Source organism: Amborella trichopoda, chromosome 4 (genome assembly GCF_054954075.1).
Source record: "Amborella trichopoda isolate Santa Cruz 75 chromosome 4, AtrichopodaSantaCruz75HAP2 v2.0, whole genome shotgun sequence".
NCBI classification, from domain to species: Eukaryota; Viridiplantae; Streptophyta; class Magnoliopsida; order Amborellales; family Amborellaceae; genus Amborella; species Amborella trichopoda.
In genome coordinates this window covers 8,072,078-8,092,148 of record NC_142339.1, presented here as the reverse complement: position 1 = coordinate 8,092,148, position 20,071 = coordinate 8,072,078, and the positions used below count along the sequence as shown (strand labels likewise).

The following is a 20,071-nucleotide window of genomic DNA, read 5'->3' as shown; positions in this document are numbered from 1 at the left end:
CCGGTCCATGTCTCTAAACTTTGGTAAATACCATAAAATCTTGAAAATCATCTTCCTATGGACCGACATTAATCCTACGAGCCAAAAAAAAGATGAAAAATCCACAGAAGGTAACACAAACCCAAGTTTTGATGCAGAGAAAAATAATAAAAGAAAATAAAATAGAATAAAAAGGGTTTTCAGAGATTACACCCTCTCTTTAGGTCTGCAAGAGAGTCCATCTCAAGATCTTTTTACAAGATCAAACTCTTTATTTGGTCATTAATCACTCTACTTACAACGAAGGGACATCTCCCCTTTAAATACACTTAATAAATAAAAAACCCACAAAAATAAACTCTTTCTGAAACTCATGTGAATGCTATCAAACTACGTCATTGAACTCACGTAGACCTTATCAAACCACATCATTGTAAGCCTTATCCTAACCACCTCATTGAACTCATGTAGACCTTTCGATATCTTGGGTCGATAATCTAAGAAAATGGAGAGATTGAGGAAGATGTCGCACACAGAATTAGAGCTAGGTGGGCAAAATGGAGATGTGCAACTGAAATTTTATGTGATCGCCGCATACCAATGAAGTTGTAGGGCAACTTCTATAGGGTAGCAGTGAGACCAGCTTTGCTCTATAGGGCAGAATGTTGGGCGAACAAAAAACAATATATCCATAAAATGAGTGTAGCAGAGATGAGGATGTTGAGATGGATGAGTGGTAAGACAAGAAAGGATAGAATTCGAAATAAATCCATTCGGGAGAATTTAGGTGTGGCACAAATAGGCAATAAGATGGGAGAGAGTAGACTTAGGTGAGCTGGCCATGTGTGGCACCGACCAAGTACAACACCTGTTTGGAGGTGCGAGTTAGATCAAGTGGAAGGATTGAAAAGGGCAAGGGGTAGACCCAAAATGACGTGGATGGAAGTAGTCCAAAAAGTTATGGGGACTTATGGCCTCGCTGAGGGTATGGCCTTTAAGATAGTAGAATGGCGGACCAGGATTTGTGTAGCCAACCCCAATTAATTGGGAAAATGCTAGGATGATGATGATGATCCTAACCAAATATAATCTATATTTATCTCTTTAAAACTAACCAACCAATTGCTACCCTATTCATCAAAACAACTCCTGCACCAAAAAAACTCACACACCAAAAGATTCAAGTCCACCATCTTCTATCCTACATGAGAAAAAAGTATTTTAACCAATAAAAAAAAGAAATAACAATAGCAAAAATTTAAATTTTCTAATTTTTTTATTTGCATCATTCTCCCAGGGTTGGGAGAAGCTCAACCTCAAGCTTACATCCTTCAAAGGCCAATCAAATAATTGGAGATGTAGTCCGACCATTCTTCTCGGTAGTTTGTCGTTTTTTTATGAGCCAACTGAGTAGACACTAGCAGTGCAATTTGTTGAGGAATTTTGAACTACCGAATTTTGGAATTTTCCTTTAATCTCAAAGGGTTGTATTTCACATATGGCAACTAGTATATTTTCTTCTTCATAATTGTCAATATCTTTTGCACTGAGAGTTACCTCTTCATGCTCTTTGTCATCTTCCTCCGATTGCAATCTATGAAATAGATCGCATAGAAATTGTTCTATTACTTTACTAATACATTCTACTAGGTCGTCTTTGAGTCTCTCTTTGATCCAATCGCTCAAATATTTGATCTAAGCTCTCCATAACTACATCAGCAGGGATCTCAAAGCTCTGATACCAATTGATGCAGGGAAAAATAATAACTACAAAATGAAATAAAATAAAAAAGGTTTTGAGAGATTATACCCTTTCTCTGTGTCTGCAAGGGAGTCCATCCCAAGATCTGTTCACAAGATCAAACTCTTTACTGAATCACCAATCACTCTATTTACAAAGAAGGGACATCTCCTCTTTAAATACACGTAGAAAAAATAAATAAATAAATAAAACCCACAAAAAACTCTCTCTCTCTCTCTCTTTAAAACTCACATGGACCGCATCAAACTACCTCATTGAACTCACGTAGACCTTATCAAACCACTTCATTGTAAGCCTTATCCTAACCAAACATAATTTATATTTCTCTTTAAAACTAACCAACCCAATTGCTACCCTATTCATCAAAACAACTCACACACCAAAAGATTCAAGTCTACCATCTTCTATCCCACATGAGAAAAAAAGTTCTAACCAATAAAAAATTGAAATACTGAACCCAATTTTATTAACATAGGCAAATCACAATGTGATGAGCCTCATCACCAGTTCAATTATTCAATCTAGATGAAAATCTAAAGACAACCAATATTAAAAATTTTAGAATAACCTAAATTTAAGGAAATATAAGGGACAAAAGTAGGGGCCTTGCACTCGAGCCTCACGATGTTAAGTCGTAACATACGCATAAACAAACATCAACAGATCAAGGAAAACAGATAGTTTTACTCACTCCTGGAAGAACAACAACTTTGTCTCCTATAGTCAGACTATCACATGGAACTTCAACAACATTGCTATCAACCATAAGACGAGCTTTCTTTGGAATAATACTCAGAAGTCCAGTCATGTCATTGACAGCCTTCAGTTTTGCCCTTTGCTCAAGGTTTCTTCCCAAGAGAACAAAAGCCAACAACATAATTGGTTCCTCAAAGAATGCTCTCCAACCCTGGGTCAGAAAAGAACCCAACTCAGTAGCTTTCAGAAACTTAGCTTTCAACTTTGAATGTACAAAGGATTGCTTTTGTAGTTCATGTGAAAGGAGCATCCAAAGAGAAGATGGATGAACAAATGAACAACAGCAGAAATATGCCAGCAAATAAAAGAAAAACATAACTGCAAGCACAACAAACCATCTATATTGAGAAGATATTAAAAAACATTTACTAGAAATAACACCAATAAAAACAACTGCATGTTCTGAAACCTTTAATGGCCTCTATGAACAAGGCATACATGGATACTAGGCTCACCAGCAATTATCGGCACCTGCAGTGTCATGCTTTCTCGCATAGCATAATATTTAGAATTGTCTTTACATTCTATAATTAACATAAATAATATATATTGGACATAAATAACATATATTGGACACACTTTAACCCAGGCAAGTTGATATAGCAACAGTCTCAAAAAGCTAGTCATTTCAGATAAGATCAAGTAATGCTAATGTCCTTGTACAACTATTGTAATGAAGGTATCAGATTTCAAACTCGGCCAAACAATTTTCAAAGTGTTTTTTTGAAAACAACACATGAATAGAATTCATGAAACATTTTTGAGTCACAAGAAGTAGCTGCACTAGGAAGCGAAAATCCATCTTTCATACTTTGAAATGGTAATATTTCCTAGTTGTTCTATGGTTAATAATATCTTAATGAAAATATTAGGTACAGTGTATGCTCTTAAGAAATAAAAGTTAGTGTCCTGTATACCCTTGATCTTCACCAAAACATGACTCTACCATTTTTGTAAGCTTCCATGGAGTCTAAGAATCACAAATGATGAGATCATTTGGTTCCTAGTCACGATATGAGAAGTATTCAAACCCTTCCATGTATGTACTCAAGAAATTAACTCACTCCAAGGAACATCCTGAAGGGCTTGAATGGGATGTTTGCAATTCTCAGGAAACTCTAAATTTTAATCCCAATGCCTTTGTAGAACATGTGCCATTACATGTATGAACAACAAAGCAAGATATGAATTGCCAGTCACTGTAGGAATCAGGAACCCTTACATTCGCACGAGTATTTTTTTTAGTCAGTAAACAACGCATGAATAAATTCCTGTCTGGATGTGCATATAGATGGCAACTCCGCAATCTTATACATAAAAGTCCTAATGAGCTGTTCGCAGCCACTCTTTTTACTGCCGTTACCTACAATTTTCCACAAGAACTTGTGGAAAATGGTACATATTGCCTATTTGGCCATCTTTATGAAAAGGAAATTTTCCTCCATCACAGACAAGCCCACTCTGTGTGGTGCTTATCCACATGTCCAGATAGGACCTAAGGTTGTTGCAGTAAAGATGTAGGGTATGGACACAATCCACGTGAACCCTGTTCAACTGCACTGATATGCTAAAATTTAGAACAACTAGAAAAAAGTTTTTGATTATGGTTTGGTCAATAGGATTTCTTTATAGTTGCAATAAAAGAAATGCCTTAGATGTCCCCATGTAAGTCCAGTGCTTACAAATCAATAATCCTAACATAGAAAGATGTAAGTATGCATGCACAGCATGGTTTATACAACCCTAAAGAGGAAGAAGATTACACATATAGTTAAAAATTAACAATAAAAAATAAATTTCACATGCATCCAGTAAAACACATCCATAGCCTGCCAGATTTGGACCAAGCAGAAAGAGGAATATCACTACATACTAGTTTTGGAATGAAGGTGGCAATAGAACTGACTGCAAAGGAAGACATAGCCCCAAGGCCAACTAAAGTGTTCATATTGGGAGCTCCCTTCCAAAGGCTCCTTATACCATCAAGAATAATTTGGCGACCAGGACCAAGCAAAGTAACCAAAGACAATGACATGTGGAATCCTGTAGAATGAAATGCATGTATCCATGAGGCCGCATTGGCACCAAACATATGAGACGTGTGTCCGAGAAGGCAAGCTGCACATAATGCCCATGACACAACAAGCTCACGACCTGTTGAAGTTTAAAATGTAAGTTAGTAGAAAGAGTCCATGGTAGAAGTCCTCACTAAAAATAAATGGAAACTCATATAGTAAAAGTGATGCATTCCTCTGTAGTCTGTAAAAGAGCAACATAAAAAACATACCACTTCGTTCCAAACGGCTAAGCCTTTCCAATCTCCTCTGTTCAAAAATTTTATTATAACTTTGTCCAGGACCTGCTGCACAAAAGCATATGCAAACATTACTTTGCAGGTAGAATATTTGTTAATCTTTACAGCTCTCTCTCTCCAAAGTCAAACAACAAACAACTAAATGATTCTTCAGATTGGCATAATCTAAATAGTGCCTTGATGTGCTGCGGCATAACATCTTTCCATGGATACACTTATGCATCGAATGCATTAAACTTTTTTCTCGTAAGTTCAAATTCATCTGAATACAGCAAGTACATGTTTGTCACAATACAGAAAGTTCATATTTGTTAGAAATTCAAGTTGTGGAAAAACTCTTGGCCATGTAATATAAATACAAATATCCTAAATTTCCTAGAAAGAGATAAGTATGCAAGGATTTTAAAACTGAAAGTGATATTGAAGTTCCAAAGAAAACAATACGCAACATGATGATCGTGAATCATGAGCAGAATTAAGAGCTCATTTGGAAAATCCATGTGCTCACATTCTAGAATTACCAAATTTTAGTAAGCTTTTCTGGTTAAAATATCTGCACATCTCATGATAAGGAAAAAAAAACAAGCCAAAAGATTAAAATGATAGCAGAGATTTGGCACAACATGATATTCTGGAAAGGAAAAACAGTCTAAGCCAGGTGGCATTCTTGAAGTTTTATTTTTATGGTACAATTGCATGACTAGTTTTGGAAACAGTTTTATCAAAATGGGTTTGCTAATTTGGGTTATGGTAAATTTTTCTCCATTAGCAGCTCGAAAAGTTTGGTTACATGTTTCTCAAAACTGTTTTGGTAGTAAGTCAGGTTTTAAGATACTAGCTGATGCTCCTGCATCAAAAAATGCAGGTATGGTCAAAGGTTTGGAATAGTGTTCTTGAAGTATCTGGACGAGGGCTATTGGGGTAGGCTGGTAGGGTAAACTGTTTATGTCTGAAATTTCATCCTGTGGAGACAATATCTCTGGAACAAGAGTATTGCTTATCTCATTTAGCTCAATACTATCAGAATAAGAAATGGATAGTAACGTTTTTGGACTTTGTTCATCATCAAGAGAAAACACAGATTCTAAATCATCATCAATTTCCTCATCTAAAACCTGTGACAAAAGATGCATTATCTTTTTTTTCTTTTTCTGATTCGGCCAATCTTTTGCAAACTGTCCTTTGTTTCCACAGACATAGCATCTATCTCCTTTCTTATGTCTAGTAAACATAAACTCTTAGGATCCTATTTGCCCAATAAAGAACTTTTACTTAGATTTGATGTTTTGCATCAAGTAAAACTTCAATGGACTTCCAAAGGATTACATTATAGGAACCTAACTTTACACCAACCATACACCTTAGAAGCCATCAAGCAAAAAATTATATCAGACTGTAGTGCCAATTTCCACTCTGAGTTCCTCAAAAAATATACCAACCCACTCTGGAGAAACCAAAATTTTTATTTTAAACTGCCTTTTAAGAAAAATGAGGACATAAATCCTACAAAGGCTTCTCACAGAGGTTTAAACCCAGATCTGTTGGAACAAGCTAAGCTAGAGATACAAGACTTTATAGAGGAATAGTTGATTGAGTCTACCAATTCTCCTTGGGCTTGTGAAGCTTTTTATGTAAATAAAAGAGCTGAACAAATTCAAGAAAAACTCAGGTTAGTAATTAATTACCAACCTTTGAATACTTTCCTTGCAGATGATAAATTCCATTTGTCAAATTAAATTGCACTACTTTCTCAGATTTCACATGCTCACATATTTTCAAAATTTGATTTAAAATCAGGATTTTGGTAAATAGGAATTCACCCAGATGATCGTCCTAAAACAGCCATCTGTTTACCAAATTACCATTTTCAATGGACGGTTATGCCTTTTGGTTTAAAAAATGCACCCATGTATTTTCAAATATTCTTAAGCAATATTTTTGAACCAATCTCAACACAGGCATTCATATATATAGATGACATACTCCTCTTTTATCCTGATCTTGATAGTCATATTCTCCTGTTAGATAAATTCCACTCCCTCTGTTGTAAATATGGTATTATGCTTTCCGAAAAGAAATGTGTCTTTGCTAAACAGAAATAGATTTCCTTGGTATGCATTTTCACAATGGAATGTATAAACTCCAGCCCCATATAGCCAAACACTTGCTAGAATTCCCAGATACTTTATCTTCTGTAAAGCAAATTCAGCAATTTTTAGGAATTGTAAATTATATGTCCCCTTTTATTCCCAAGCTTTCTCTTTTCACTAGTCCTCTTTACCTTTTGCTAAAGAAAAAAGCACCACCATGAACAAGAAAACAGACTGAGTGTGTTCTAAAGCTCAAAAGATTAATCTCAAAATTTACCTTCTTTAAAAATCCCAACTACAGGAAAAAGAATTTTGCAAACAGATGCTTCTGATGAATTTTGGACATGTATCTTGCTGGAAGAAAAAGATAAAGACAGAATGATTTGTGCATATAACAGTGGAAAATTCAAAGATTCTAAACTTCATTATCATTCTACATTCAAGGAAATCCTTGTAGTAAAAAGAGGAATTGAAAAATTCCAATTTCATCTAATAGGACATACTTTCCTTGTTGAAATGAATTTATCTACTTTTCCAAATATGCTCAAATTCAAAAATAAGATTCTCCCGAATCCCCAATTACTCAGATGGGTAAGTTGGTTTTCTCAATGGAATTTTGAGTATAAGCATATTTCTGGAAAGAACAATATTGGCAGATATATTTTCTTGAAGAAAATTTTATGAAGAAACTGGTCTTCAAGTTGTTCCTTTTCTAAGAGCAATAATCAGAATTGATGATGAATCAAAAGATGTTCCTGATGAAATATATGACATCATTCTCAATAAAACAATGGAATCAAGAAATGAGAATATGCAACAAAACAAGTATGAAATATTAATCAGAAATCATGGAGAATGTTTTCAAGGAATTCGATGCCATCCTACATATCCATTTTTATCCTTATTCCAAACCAGACATTATTATAATATGCCAAAAGAAGCTCTTTGTTTCCTCTAGTATCTTACCCAAAACCACCATATATGTTTTAATTTCCATGTAAGAAAATTATTATCCTACCTCAGACACTGTCATTTCCTACAATGGAACAATTACATCCACCCCAATCCCAGAGCATTCAACTTCTATAAATTTCTTTTAAAGCATTACCATTATAATCAATGGATTGAATCCTTTGGTTATCCACATCGACCTTATATCATTATAGTTTTCCATCAAGACCTTAGACCCCAAATTTATCCTGAACATACCTATTTTACCCAACATGCTCAGATCCAAACCATTTGATGGTATGATTCTAATCTCCTGAATTTTTGGATATTTCAAACAGAATTATGGAAAGAGTTAAAAATTTTCATGTGCTACATTAACATAATCCAGCCAGAATGAATTCCTTTGGATGTCTATACAGGAACCACAGTTTGGAATGATGAAACTCCCCGAGGAGCTGCACTGCTACACCAACTGCATATATGGCTTGCTGATCACCTTCCTCCTGCAGAAATACAAACAGATAGTTCCAGTGATGATACCTACATTGGACCCTCACACAGTCCGTCCAATCATTCTTCACCAAGTTACAATTCTGATGGTCTTCCCCTCAATTATGACACTGATTGAAAATCACTGTTCAAGATCAGACGAGGACGTGAAAATCATTGTTCAAGATAAGATGAGGACGTGGAAATCACTGTTCAAGATAAGATGAGGACGTGGAAATCACTGTTCAAGATAAGAGAGAATCCTACGGTTCACTGTTCATGTCGGCCACCTGTCCACTGTACATCCATTTTTTACTGTTCATGTCGGCCACTTGTCCACTGTACATCTACTTTTTACTGTTCATAATGGCCACCTGTACAGGCCAGCTGTCTTATTTTATTATGGTTTGGAATCCGGATTTTAAGTCCGGTGCTTATAAAAGGCCCCTTAAGTCATTTGTGACGGCAGAGCGCTACTTAGAGCCTCTTAGCCTAGTTTCTTTCTTTTGGTGTGCTTTTTCTTACTTCTGCTTTTGCTTGTAAGCTTCCTACTTCTGCTAGTGCTTGTAAGTTTGATCCTTATAAACTTTTGGTGTGCGTGTTAATTCTGTTCTACCTTCTTGATATCCTGTTATCCTCTTATCTTTGTTATCTTAACAGGAACTCTGTTAACAGGCAGTATTTTCATGTTTAGGAGGTAAAGGGGTAACTATATCAAAAGCATGGTTCTGTAATCTATACACTATTTCATAATGGAATGTAGCTACAGTGGCTGTCTCAATTTGCTTGGTTCCTGTAATTTGTAGTTGGACTTTGAAAGCAAAACTCAAAGGACGGTCTTTGATAGGGATATTAAAGTTTGGGAAAAAGGTAACAAAAATAGTGTCAGCGTTTAAGGTTGTTTGCACAGTTCCGATACAGGCATGCTGGTATTCTAAAAATCTGGAATCTAACAAAGCAATTCGGGAAACAGCTTCCATACCTTTTCTTCCATGAAATGTTAAGGCTAACTTTATAGCTCCAAAATGAATATGAGTATATCCATCTTTAAGCCATTAGGGAAATAGGTTTCTAGGTAAGGTAATAGTAATGTACTGTTCAGTCTGGGTAGCAGGTATTTGATGTTGGTCAAAAGAAGAGGCTTGAACATGTTCTTTAATGGCTTCAAGGTTCTTTTTTCCACACAACTTTTGATTCTTTTGGTCCAATTTAAGCTAGATTTATCATAAACATGATAAGGATTAATCAATTGAGAACTAGTTTCAGAAAATTTTTCAGGAGTATAGGTTATTTCAAAAAGATGTTCTTGTTTAGAAAACATGGGACCTAAATCTGGACTAGAAGAGGGAATACTATCTAAAGAGATACCTTTAAAGGGAGTGGAATTTATCTTAACAAGAACTCTGTTATCTTCTTTATCTTCGTTTGTTATCTTCGTATGCACATCTATATTAGTATCAGAGCCACGTATGCCATGTATGTCATGTATGCCATGTATGCCATATATGCCATGTATGCCATATATGCCATGTATGCCATATATGCCATGTATGCCATATATGCCAAGAGATTATTTTCTATATCTACTTTGTTGACTGGGTTAATCTGTAGTTAATACTGAAGAGCTATTGAAAATCAAACCAGAGAAATTTTTCCTACCCAATTTCAAGGGCTGCTTGAAAAAGTCCCAATTGTTGCTTTTGACAAAACAGGGAAACCAATTTATGAACAGAAAACTTCTGATGGACATAATTGGTTTGACACTAGCAATTGTTCCTCTTGTCTCAAAGATGATTTTGATGAAATACCAAAAAGGAAAAACAAAAAAAAAAGTAATATGTGCATACGAAGATAACAAACGAAGATAAAGAAGATGACAGAGTTCCTGTTAAGATAACAAAGATAAGACGATAACAGAATAACAGGATATCAAGAAGGTAGAACAGAATTAACACGCACACCAAAAGTTTATAAAGATCAAACTTACAAGCACTAGCAGAAAAAGGAAGCTTACAAGCAAAAGCAAAAGTAGGAAGCTTACAAGCAAAAGCAGAAGTAGGAAGCTTACAAGCACAAGCAGAAGTAAGAAGAAGCACACCAAAGAAAGAAACTAGGCTAAGAGGCTCTAAGTAGCGCTCTGCCGTTACAAATGACTTAAGGGGCCTTTTATAGTCACCGGACTTGAAATCCGGATTCCAAACCATAATAAAAATAAGACAGCTGGCCTGTACAAGTGGCCATTATGAACAGTAAAAAGTAGATGTACAGTGGACAGGTGGCCGACATGAACAGTAAAAAGTGGATGTACAGTGGACAGGTGGCCGACATGAACAGTGAACAGTAAGATTCTCTCTTATCTTGAACAGTGATTTCCACGTCCTCATCTTATCTTGAACTGTGATTTCCACGTCCTCATCTTATCTTGAACAGTGATTTTCACGTCATCATCTTATCTTGAACAGTGATTTTCAATCAGTGTCATAATTGAGGGGAAGACCATTAGAATTGTAACTTGGTGAAGAATGATTGGACGGACTGTGTGAGGGTCTAATGTAGGTATCATCATTGAAACTATCTGTTTGTATTTCTGCAGGAGGAGGGTGATCAGCAAGCCATATATGCAGTTGGTGTAGCAGTGCAGCTCCTCGGGGAGTTTCATCATTCCAAACTGTGGTTCCTATATAGACATCCAAAGGAATCCATTCTGGCTGAATTCTGTTAATGTAGCACATGAGAATTTTTAACGCTTTCCATAATTCTGTCTGAAATATCCAAAATTTCAGGAGATTAGAATCATAACATCCAATGGTTTGGATCTAAGGATGTTGGGTAAAATAGGTATGTTCAGGATAAATTTGGGGTCTAAGGTCTTAATGGAAAGCTATAATGATATAAGGTCGATGTGGATAACCAAAGGATTCAATCCATTGATTATAATGGTAATGCTTTAAAAGAAATTTATAGAAATTGAATGCTCTGGGATTGGGGTGGATGTAATTGTTCCATTGTAGGAAATGACAGTGTCTGAGGTAGGATAATAATTTCCTTACATAGAAATTAAAACATATATGGTGATTTTGGGTAAGATACCAGAGGAAACAAAGAGCTTCTTTTGGCATATTATAATAATGTCTGGTTTGGAATAGGAATAAAAATGGATATGTAGAATGGCATCGAGTTCCTTGAAAACATTCTCCATGATTTCTAATTAATATTTCATGCATTTTTTGTTGCATAATCTCATTTCTTAATTCCATTGTTTTATTGAGAATGATGTCATATATTTCATCAGGAACATCTTTTGATTCATCGTCAATTCTGATTATTGCTCCTAGAAAAGGAACAACTTGAAGACCAGTTTCTTCAGAAAATTTTCTTCAAGAAAATATATCTGCCAAAATATTGTTCTTTCCAGAAATATGCTTATACTCAAAATTCCATTGAGAAAACTAACTTGCCCATCTGAAGAATTGGGAATTCGGGAGAATCTTATTTTTGAATTTGAGCATATTTGGAAAAGTAGATAAATCCATTTCAACAAGGAAAGTATGTCCTATTAGATGAAATTGGAATTTTTCAATTCCTCTTTTTACTGTAAGGATTTCCTTGAATGTAGAATGATAATGAAGTTCAGAATCTTTGAATTTTCCACTTTCGCATCCACAAATCATTCTGTCTTTATCTTTTTCTTCCAGCAAGATACATGCTCAAAATTCATCAGAAGCATCTGTTTGCAAAATTCTTTTTCCTGTAAATGGGATTTTTAAAGAAGGTAAATTTTGAGATAATCTTTTGAGCTCTAGAACACACTCAGTCTATTTTCTTGTCCATGGTGGTGCTTTTTTCTTTAGCAAAAGGTAAAGAGGACTAGTGAAAAGAGAAAGCTTGGGAATAAAAGGGGACATATAATTTACAATTCCTAAAAATTGCTAAATTTGCTTTACAGAAGATAAAGTATCTGGGAATTCTAGCAAGTGTTTGGCTCTATGGGGCTGGAGTTTATAAATTCCATCGTGAAAATGCATACCAAGGAAATCTATTTCTGTTTTAGCAAAGACACATTTCTTTTCAAAAAGCATAATACCATATTTACAATAGAAGGAGTGGAATTTATCTAACAGGAGAATATGACTATCAAGATCAGGAGAAAAGAGGAGTATGTCATATATATATATCAATGCCTATGTTTAGATTGGTTCAAAAATATTGCTTAAGACTTTTTGAAAATATGTGGGTGCATTGTTTAAACCAAAAGGCATAACCGTCCATTGAAAATGGTAATTTGGTAAACAGAAGGTTGTTTTTGGACGCTCATCTGGGTGAATTCCTATTTGCCAAAATCCTGATTTTAAATCAAAATTTGAAAATATGTGAGCATGTGAAATCTGAGAAAATAGTGCAATTTGATTTGGCACAGGGAATTTATGATCTGCAAGGAAAGTATTCAAAGGTTGGTAATTAATTACTAACCTGAGTTTTCCTCGAATTTGTTCAGCTCTTTTATTTACATAAAGAGCTTCACAAGCCCAAGAAGAACTCGTAGGCTCAATCAACTGTTTCTTTATCAAGTCTTGTATCTCTAGCTTAGCTTGTTCCAACAGATCTGGGTTTAAACCTCTGTGAGAAGCCTTTGTAGGATTTATGTCCTCATTTTTCTTAAAAGGTAGTTTAACATAAAAATTTTGGTTTCTCCAGAGTGGGTTGGTACAGTTTTTGAGGAACTCAGAGTGGGAATTGGCACAACAGTCTAATATAATTTTTTGCTTGATGGTTTCTAAGGTGTATGGTTGGTCTATACAAGCTATCCAGGATAAAGTTAGGTTCCTATAATGTAATCCTTTGGAAGTCCATTGAAGTTTTACTTGATGCAAAACATCAAATACAAGTAACAGTTCTTTATTGAGCAAATAGGATCCTAAGAGTTTATGTTGGATAACTAGTTTTGGAAACAGTTTTATCAAAATGGGTTTGCTCATTTGACTTATGGTAAAATTTTCTTTATTAGAAGCTCGAAAAGTTTGGTTACATGTTTCCCAAAACTGTTTTGGTAGTAAATCAGGTTTTAAGATACTAACTGATGCTCCTGTATCAAAAAATGCAGGTATGGTCAAAGGTTTGGAATAGTGTTCTTGAAGCATCTGGACGAGGGCTATTGGGGTAGGCTGGTAGGGTAAATTGTTTATGTCTGAAATTTCATCCTGTGGAGACAATATCTCTGGAACAACAATGTTGCTTATCTCCTTTAGCTCATTACTATCAGAATAAGAAATGGATAGTAATGTTTCTGGACTTTGTTCATCATCAAGAGAAAACACAGATTCTAAATCATCATCAATTTCCTCATCTAAAACCTGTGACAAAAGATGCATTATCTTTTTTTTCTTTTTCTGATTTGGCCAATCTTTTGCAAAATGTCCTTTGTTTCCACAAACATAGCATCTATCTCCTTTCTTATGTCTAGTACCTTGAAATCTTGATCTTTTAAGATATTTGAACCTTTTGAATTTCTTCTTTTTCCTTTTTCATTCAAACTTCTTTTTTCCTTTCGAAGTAGGTGGACATGCACACTGCTTTTCTATATCACATTTAATCTTGAGATATGGTTTATCACAAGAATTTCCCAGTAAATACTTATTTTTTTCCATTTGTTTCACAAATTCAACTTGATTGCAGAGTCTTTCTAAAGCATGGAGAACAAACTGGTATAATTCACCAAAATTGGTGTTTTGAATAGTAAGTCCTTGGTTTTCCATTGTTTTTGTGGCCTCTTGAAAGAACAACATTTAAGCTGGAAAAATTCTTCTCTAGCAGCAATTTGTTCATGTTTAACCGGGCCTGAGAATTCAGAGACTAAGTACTTAAGAAATTCAACAATGGACTGACTATTTCTTAATTGTGTTTGTCTGTATTCTCCAAGACTTATATACCAATCAAAAAGGCGTCCTCTTAGCCTTACAATGACTTTTGAAATTATACTGGCCAATGTATTTGCTGGATTAAGAATTTCTGAATGTATCCATCCTTGAATCTCTCTGAATCTGTTATTCCATCTTGATGGTGGAATGTCATCAATAGTAAAACCTTTTGATGAATCTCCATAGGTTGGAGTAGGTGGAGGTTCTTGGTGGTCAGGAGGTTTGAATTCTTCTTCCATGACAGGGTCTGGTTCATTAGGTGGTTCAGGAGGGTTCATCATTAATAAGGATTCTGAATCTAGGGAAGAAGAAGAGGTTTGATCTTCAAAGGTTTCAGATGTATCAGACATATCTTCTGCGGATTGTGTTTCAGATTGAAGATTTATTTCAGACGGTTTTGTCAAGTTTTTGAGGAATGAACTCATATTATTCAAGGGTTTGGAAGGGATAAATGTTTGGGTTGGGACTGAAGAGGCTATGACATCCTGTTCAATATCAGATGGCTGAAACATTTGGGTTTCATATTTAGGTGGCTGAGGATCAGTATGAGGTTGAAATGTTGCGGGTGGTGAAGTAATAGAAGGTTTAGGTATTGGGTTTTGTAATGAACTAGGTATTGATATATTTGGTTTTTTTCTTAATTGAGGAAAGAACATTTCTTCAAGAAAACATCTTTCATCTTCAAAAGAACTTAAAGCTTTAAAACCAAAATGTCTACGTGGAATTAAACCCGTGGGTGGATAGAGTGTTCTTGTAGGTGGAAAAGGATCAGGACTTCTCGAGGTAGGGTAATTTTGAGTATATGGGTTTGCTAGCAAGGGTTGAAATTGAGAATGGTATTGTGACTGGGGATATTGGGATTTCATCGAAAGATCTTTTTCAAAGCTTTGCAACTGTTTTTCCAAAAAATCTTTTTCCTTTCCTTTTTGATTCAACAAATAAGATTGCTCATGAATATCCTTTACTGTATATAAGATTTGCATCAATTCTTCATGCAACATTGGAATCTTTTTTTTCAATTGAACAATTATGCCAGTTAATCCCTGTAACTGAGAAGACATAACATTTTGTTTCTCTTCTATTCGAAGTAATGCTAAATTTTGTGATTTAGCAATTTCAGCTTGCCAATTTAGGCTAGCTTCAGCCGGAGATATCGACTTTTGTGCTCCAGTAACATCTCTAGTATTTGGACTTTTTATCTTCCATATATGTTTTTCATTTTCTTGAATCTTTTTGTAATCATGTAATGGAGGAAAATTTGAGGCATAACTTGAACTTTGAGGATCAAAGGCTAAGCATTCTGGAATGTGATTTTTTCTTTCAGAATTTTCATTCTGATCATCCCATCCTGTAGAGACAATATCTGCAACAATGTGTTTGGGTTTTGGACAACCATAAGTCACATAATAATCCCATTTTCCTGAACTCTCTCCAAGTAATCCAACAGATGGATCACCTTCAATGTATCTCTGATGAAGCTTTTGTTGAGATGAACTTTTCTTTTTGTTTTTCTTTTTTGGTATTTCATCAAAATCATCTTTGAGACAAGAGGAACAATTGCAAGTGTCAAACCAATTATGTCCATCAGAAGTTTTCTGTTCATAAATTGGTTTCCCTGTTTTGTCAAAAGCAACAACTGAGACTTTTTCAAGCAGCCCTTGAAATTGGGTAGGAAAAATTTCTCTGGTTTGATTGTCAATAGATCTTGGAGTCTGAAAACTTATCTATACTGTTCCATTAGACATTCTTGTCATTCTGGAATCCGATTGCATCACAGGCTGCTTTTGATTTTGAAAATTCTCATAGTTTGTCACCCATGTGGATGGAATCAATTCAAGCAACTTTTCTCGAGATATTTGTCTAGGAATGTAATGACAGACAGGTTGGGCATTATTGTCATCTTTGATGAATAAGGCAGTATTTTCATGTTCAAGAGGTAAAAGGGTAACTATATCAAAAACATGGTTCTATAATCTATACACCACTTGATAATGGAGTGTAGCTACAGTGGCTGTCTCAATTTGCTTGAGTTCTGCTTTCAAAGTCATGCCTTAGCCTTCTCAGTGTGTACTTGCCAAAGCATTAAACAAGTTGAACAGATGACATAACTAGTCTATTTCACAGTTCCAAATAACTATTAACTATGGGCTCCTGAAAGCTAAGAAAAAGAAGTGTGTCATTTGTTGATTGCCTGACGAGTATGAAACTGTCATACTCCTTTTCCAAAGGTAACAGCCTCATTAAAACCAGGTTTATCAAAGGGACAGCTTCCTGCAGTAGCATAAAATCATACGCACCCAATCCATCCCTCACATTTTTGAAAATTTGTGGATCAAAGAGTTACCATCCCAAATCACATGAATTATATCAACCACATCTATAGAAAATGGGATACAAGATCTCTGAAAAACTTCTACTCAAGCTCCAAGGTGAAGGCTTGGATTTGCTTTCGACAGTCATCGATTTCAAGAAAGTTCGGTTACATGCTCATGCTAACCAACAAAGCTTGTGTTTCATCTTTACGAAGGGCTGGCAATGGGCCTCGTGGCCTGACTTGTCCCTGTCGGCCTGGCCCTGAAAACTAGCATGCTAATGACTATTATATTAATTAGGAAAACAAGGTACAACCAAGAGAGTATTCAAAATAGGCAACCCATTAAAAGGGTGCCCTGTACAAAAACCCAATACAGGCCCAAAAAATGGTCATGCAGCATGATTTTGCCAGAAATTGGTGGACTTTCCAGTTGGAACAATCGGCCCACGCAGCACAACATAAGCAGTAGCACACAACCTGTAGCATCCAGGAAGCCCATCAATTCAAAAGCACAAAGCATCTTGCCCTGAAAGCCTCAAAACTAAAATATTGATAACAATAGGTTTATCCTGACAAAGAATGATTGCTTTTACCATAGGAGTAAACCATGCAGAACAACCCCATCAGGAATTTTTCTTGCAATGGGGACTTTGAACTTTGCATATGCAAGATTTCTGCATTGTTTCCACAATAACCTTTCACACTTGTAAATTCTACTAAAGAGGAACTTAACATTAAGTCATTCCTGATGAAAATGCCAAATCATTCTTTACAGCAATGCTTCAATCTTTGTAACCTAGAAGGGCAAGGAAAGATAAATGAAGGCATTTACAAATACAGAACCTTCAAACTATGGTGATATGCACTCCATACATCAGAGGCTACAGAATTTCAGGGTTCCCAATGCCAAGAATATAAGGAACAGAGGCATAGTGTATGCCCCAATCACCATGATTTGAATGATGAGAAGGCACTAAATTACAATATATACAGAAGGTTTGTTGAAGAATGGCATCTAGAGAAGACATGGAAAGAACAGAACAAAATTCTGTCCGAAGACAATAGATTTCGAAGCCTGAGAATGCTCTTGCGTCCACCATTTCCATCCACCTAAGTTGCATAAAAGGAAATATTAGAAATCCTGATCCACAGGAAATTGGATCGCACCACGCTTAAAAAAGTTGAAACACAATGATCTAAAGATCAAATGTATAAGGAGCACAATGAGAAGGAGTGACTAGCTCCATATCATACCATAGGAATCCCTAGCACAGGACAAAGTCTTCAAAGCACAATCCTCTGTACAGTTACGAATGATTCTTGCCTCCATCCTTGTTAACTGTTTGACCTGTCAATTTTTTCACCAAGCTTCAAATCTTATTCTAACCATTCCACCAAAAACTGCAAGCTAGTGGTGATTCACCAAATACATAACTCTAAGCCAATAAATCCACAGTTATCATATTCATTACTTCCTCAGACACCATTTCCTACTATACAATCTTGCCAGTATCTCTCAAAATAAACGGGCCTTAGTTGCTCATGAACTAAATATCTAATGTATCCAGACTTAGTTCAAGTACCTCCACATGAAAAATAATAACTATATCTTAAATAAAAAATTTAAGATATCATTATTCCACTCTAATTACCAGAGTAAGTCTTTGAAGTACCATGAAATGATAATCAATCGATAATTTGACCTCATACAGAACTAAAGAAGTCCTATTATATAAATATCCATATAGGTAGGTAGTTTCTATACTCAGTTAAATTTTACAAAGAAACCAAAAGAATGAAACCAAATAATAGTTATCATGAAATCAGTAACTTGCCTGGATTCAAGCCTTTTCACTCGAGAAAATAAAATTCAAAACTAATTTAGAATGTTTCAACTAAAATATATTCAAGAAGAGTCCTGCTTTTCACAATCAGCCAACAAAATTCTCAAGACATCGTAGATTAGACAAAGCACCTCATTAGCTTGCTAAAAAATAAGAACAGGAACAAACACTACCCAACAATTCATCCTTATTTGTGATTCCTTTCAGTTGTAAATTCACCCAAAAGTATCTTCTGGAAAACATGCTTCTCGCAATATTCCTCAAGACTAAAGATCAAAAGAAGTTTCATCATGTGATAAGAGAATAACACCTACCTCAAGTCCCCCTAACCTTCAAACCATGGCTATCCATCATAAAGCCGGCATTCTAGCTCAGGACACGATCACGATCACCTATTCTTCAATTTGTTATTTGTAACATGAAATTGATAGTCATCATCATCATCCAAGCCTTACCCCAACTATTTGTGGTCTGCTACATGAATTATGTTTTTCCATCTGCCCTATCAAGAGCTATACTAGTGTTTCAAAAAGCACTAGGCAGGTCCTAAGCAGCCTGGGGGGTCCAAGCCATCCAGTGCCTAGGCGGGCGCCCACAACTTGGGCGCCCCAGTTGAATCCAAAAAGGATTCTACGGTTATATATTATATAAACTATAAGAATTAGGTATTTAGGGCACATCAGAATTCAAAGTATACTACACATTAGTACACACTCGATAAGCATAACCATAAGTCGGTCCATAATCCATATCCAATTAAAACTTAAAATTTACCAACCAACCAAATTACGAAACCAAAGTTACCAAATAGTACCAAACCAGTGGAACTACAAATCCATTATCCACAAATCACATTACAGTATTACACCACCATGAGGAAGAAAACATAAAATTTTATCATTAGGATCTGGGTTGTAGCCATATTTCCAACCATGATCACCACTCCTATTAGATCCCAAAGAAGACATTTCAAAATAATGCAATTTATATAAGCAATAAAAAAAATCACTTACTTTGAGTTTGATTGCTCTATCTCCAAACTTCCACCTCAAAGAAGCTTCTAAGGACTCAAAATCTTCTAAAAAAAACCCCAATAGATTTATAAAATATCAAAAATTAAATCTAATATCAATTGGTGATATTTTGATCAATTTCTCATAACTTTGAGAAACCCTTTGATCCTAAAGAAATCAACAAAAAACTAGTTTTTTGGGGGCTTTCTCTCTCTAAAATGGGCTCCCATAAGTCTTATGTTTCAAATGAACCTAAAACCCGCACTGGGCACTGGTGCTATTCTAGGTCGACGCTACACAAGGCCAAATCACCCAAGTCTACTTACCATCATCTTATCGCCTATTGGAGCAATCCATAATTTCCCTCGAATGCATTCATTCTGAATTCTATGCTTTCTTGTCTTGCCACTCATCCATCTCAACATCTTCATCTTAGCTGGACTTATTATATGGATAAGTTGTTTCTTGACAGCCCAACATTTCGTCCCATAAAGCATGCTTATTCTTATAATCATCCTATTGAACTTCCCCTTCAGTTTCATTGGTATGCGACGATCACATAGGACTCTAGAAGCACATCTCCACTCCGTCCATCCAACTTTAATTCTATGTGTGATATCTTCCTCAATCTCTCCATTCACATG

General features: G+C 35.5%; 1 protein-coding gene across 11 annotated transcripts in view; it reads right to left on the bottom strand.

The window, feature by feature from the left end:
• The window catches only part of PAA1 (P-type ATP-ase 1), a 46,264-nt gene that overhangs the window by 11,242 nt on the left and 14,951 nt on the right, over positions 1-20,071 (bottom strand). For 3 of the 11 annotated variants that reach the window (XM_006849746.4, XM_020670562.2, XM_088864773.1), the window contains exons 4-6: positions 4,785-4,859; positions 4,371-4,651; positions 2,433-2,648 (exon numbers count right to left, since the gene is read on the bottom strand). In XM_006849746.4, coding sequence (XP_006849809.1) covers positions 2,433-2,648; positions 4,371-4,651; positions 4,785-4,859 — 572 coding nt within the window. Of the gene's footprint in view, positions 1-2,432; positions 2,649-4,370; positions 4,652-4,784; positions 4,860-4,987; positions 5,120-17,163; positions 17,681-17,824; positions 17,919-20,071 lie in introns of those variants that run through there. The other 8 variants (XM_020670561.2, XM_088864772.1, XM_088864774.1 and 5 more) reach the window with 6 other exon arrangements.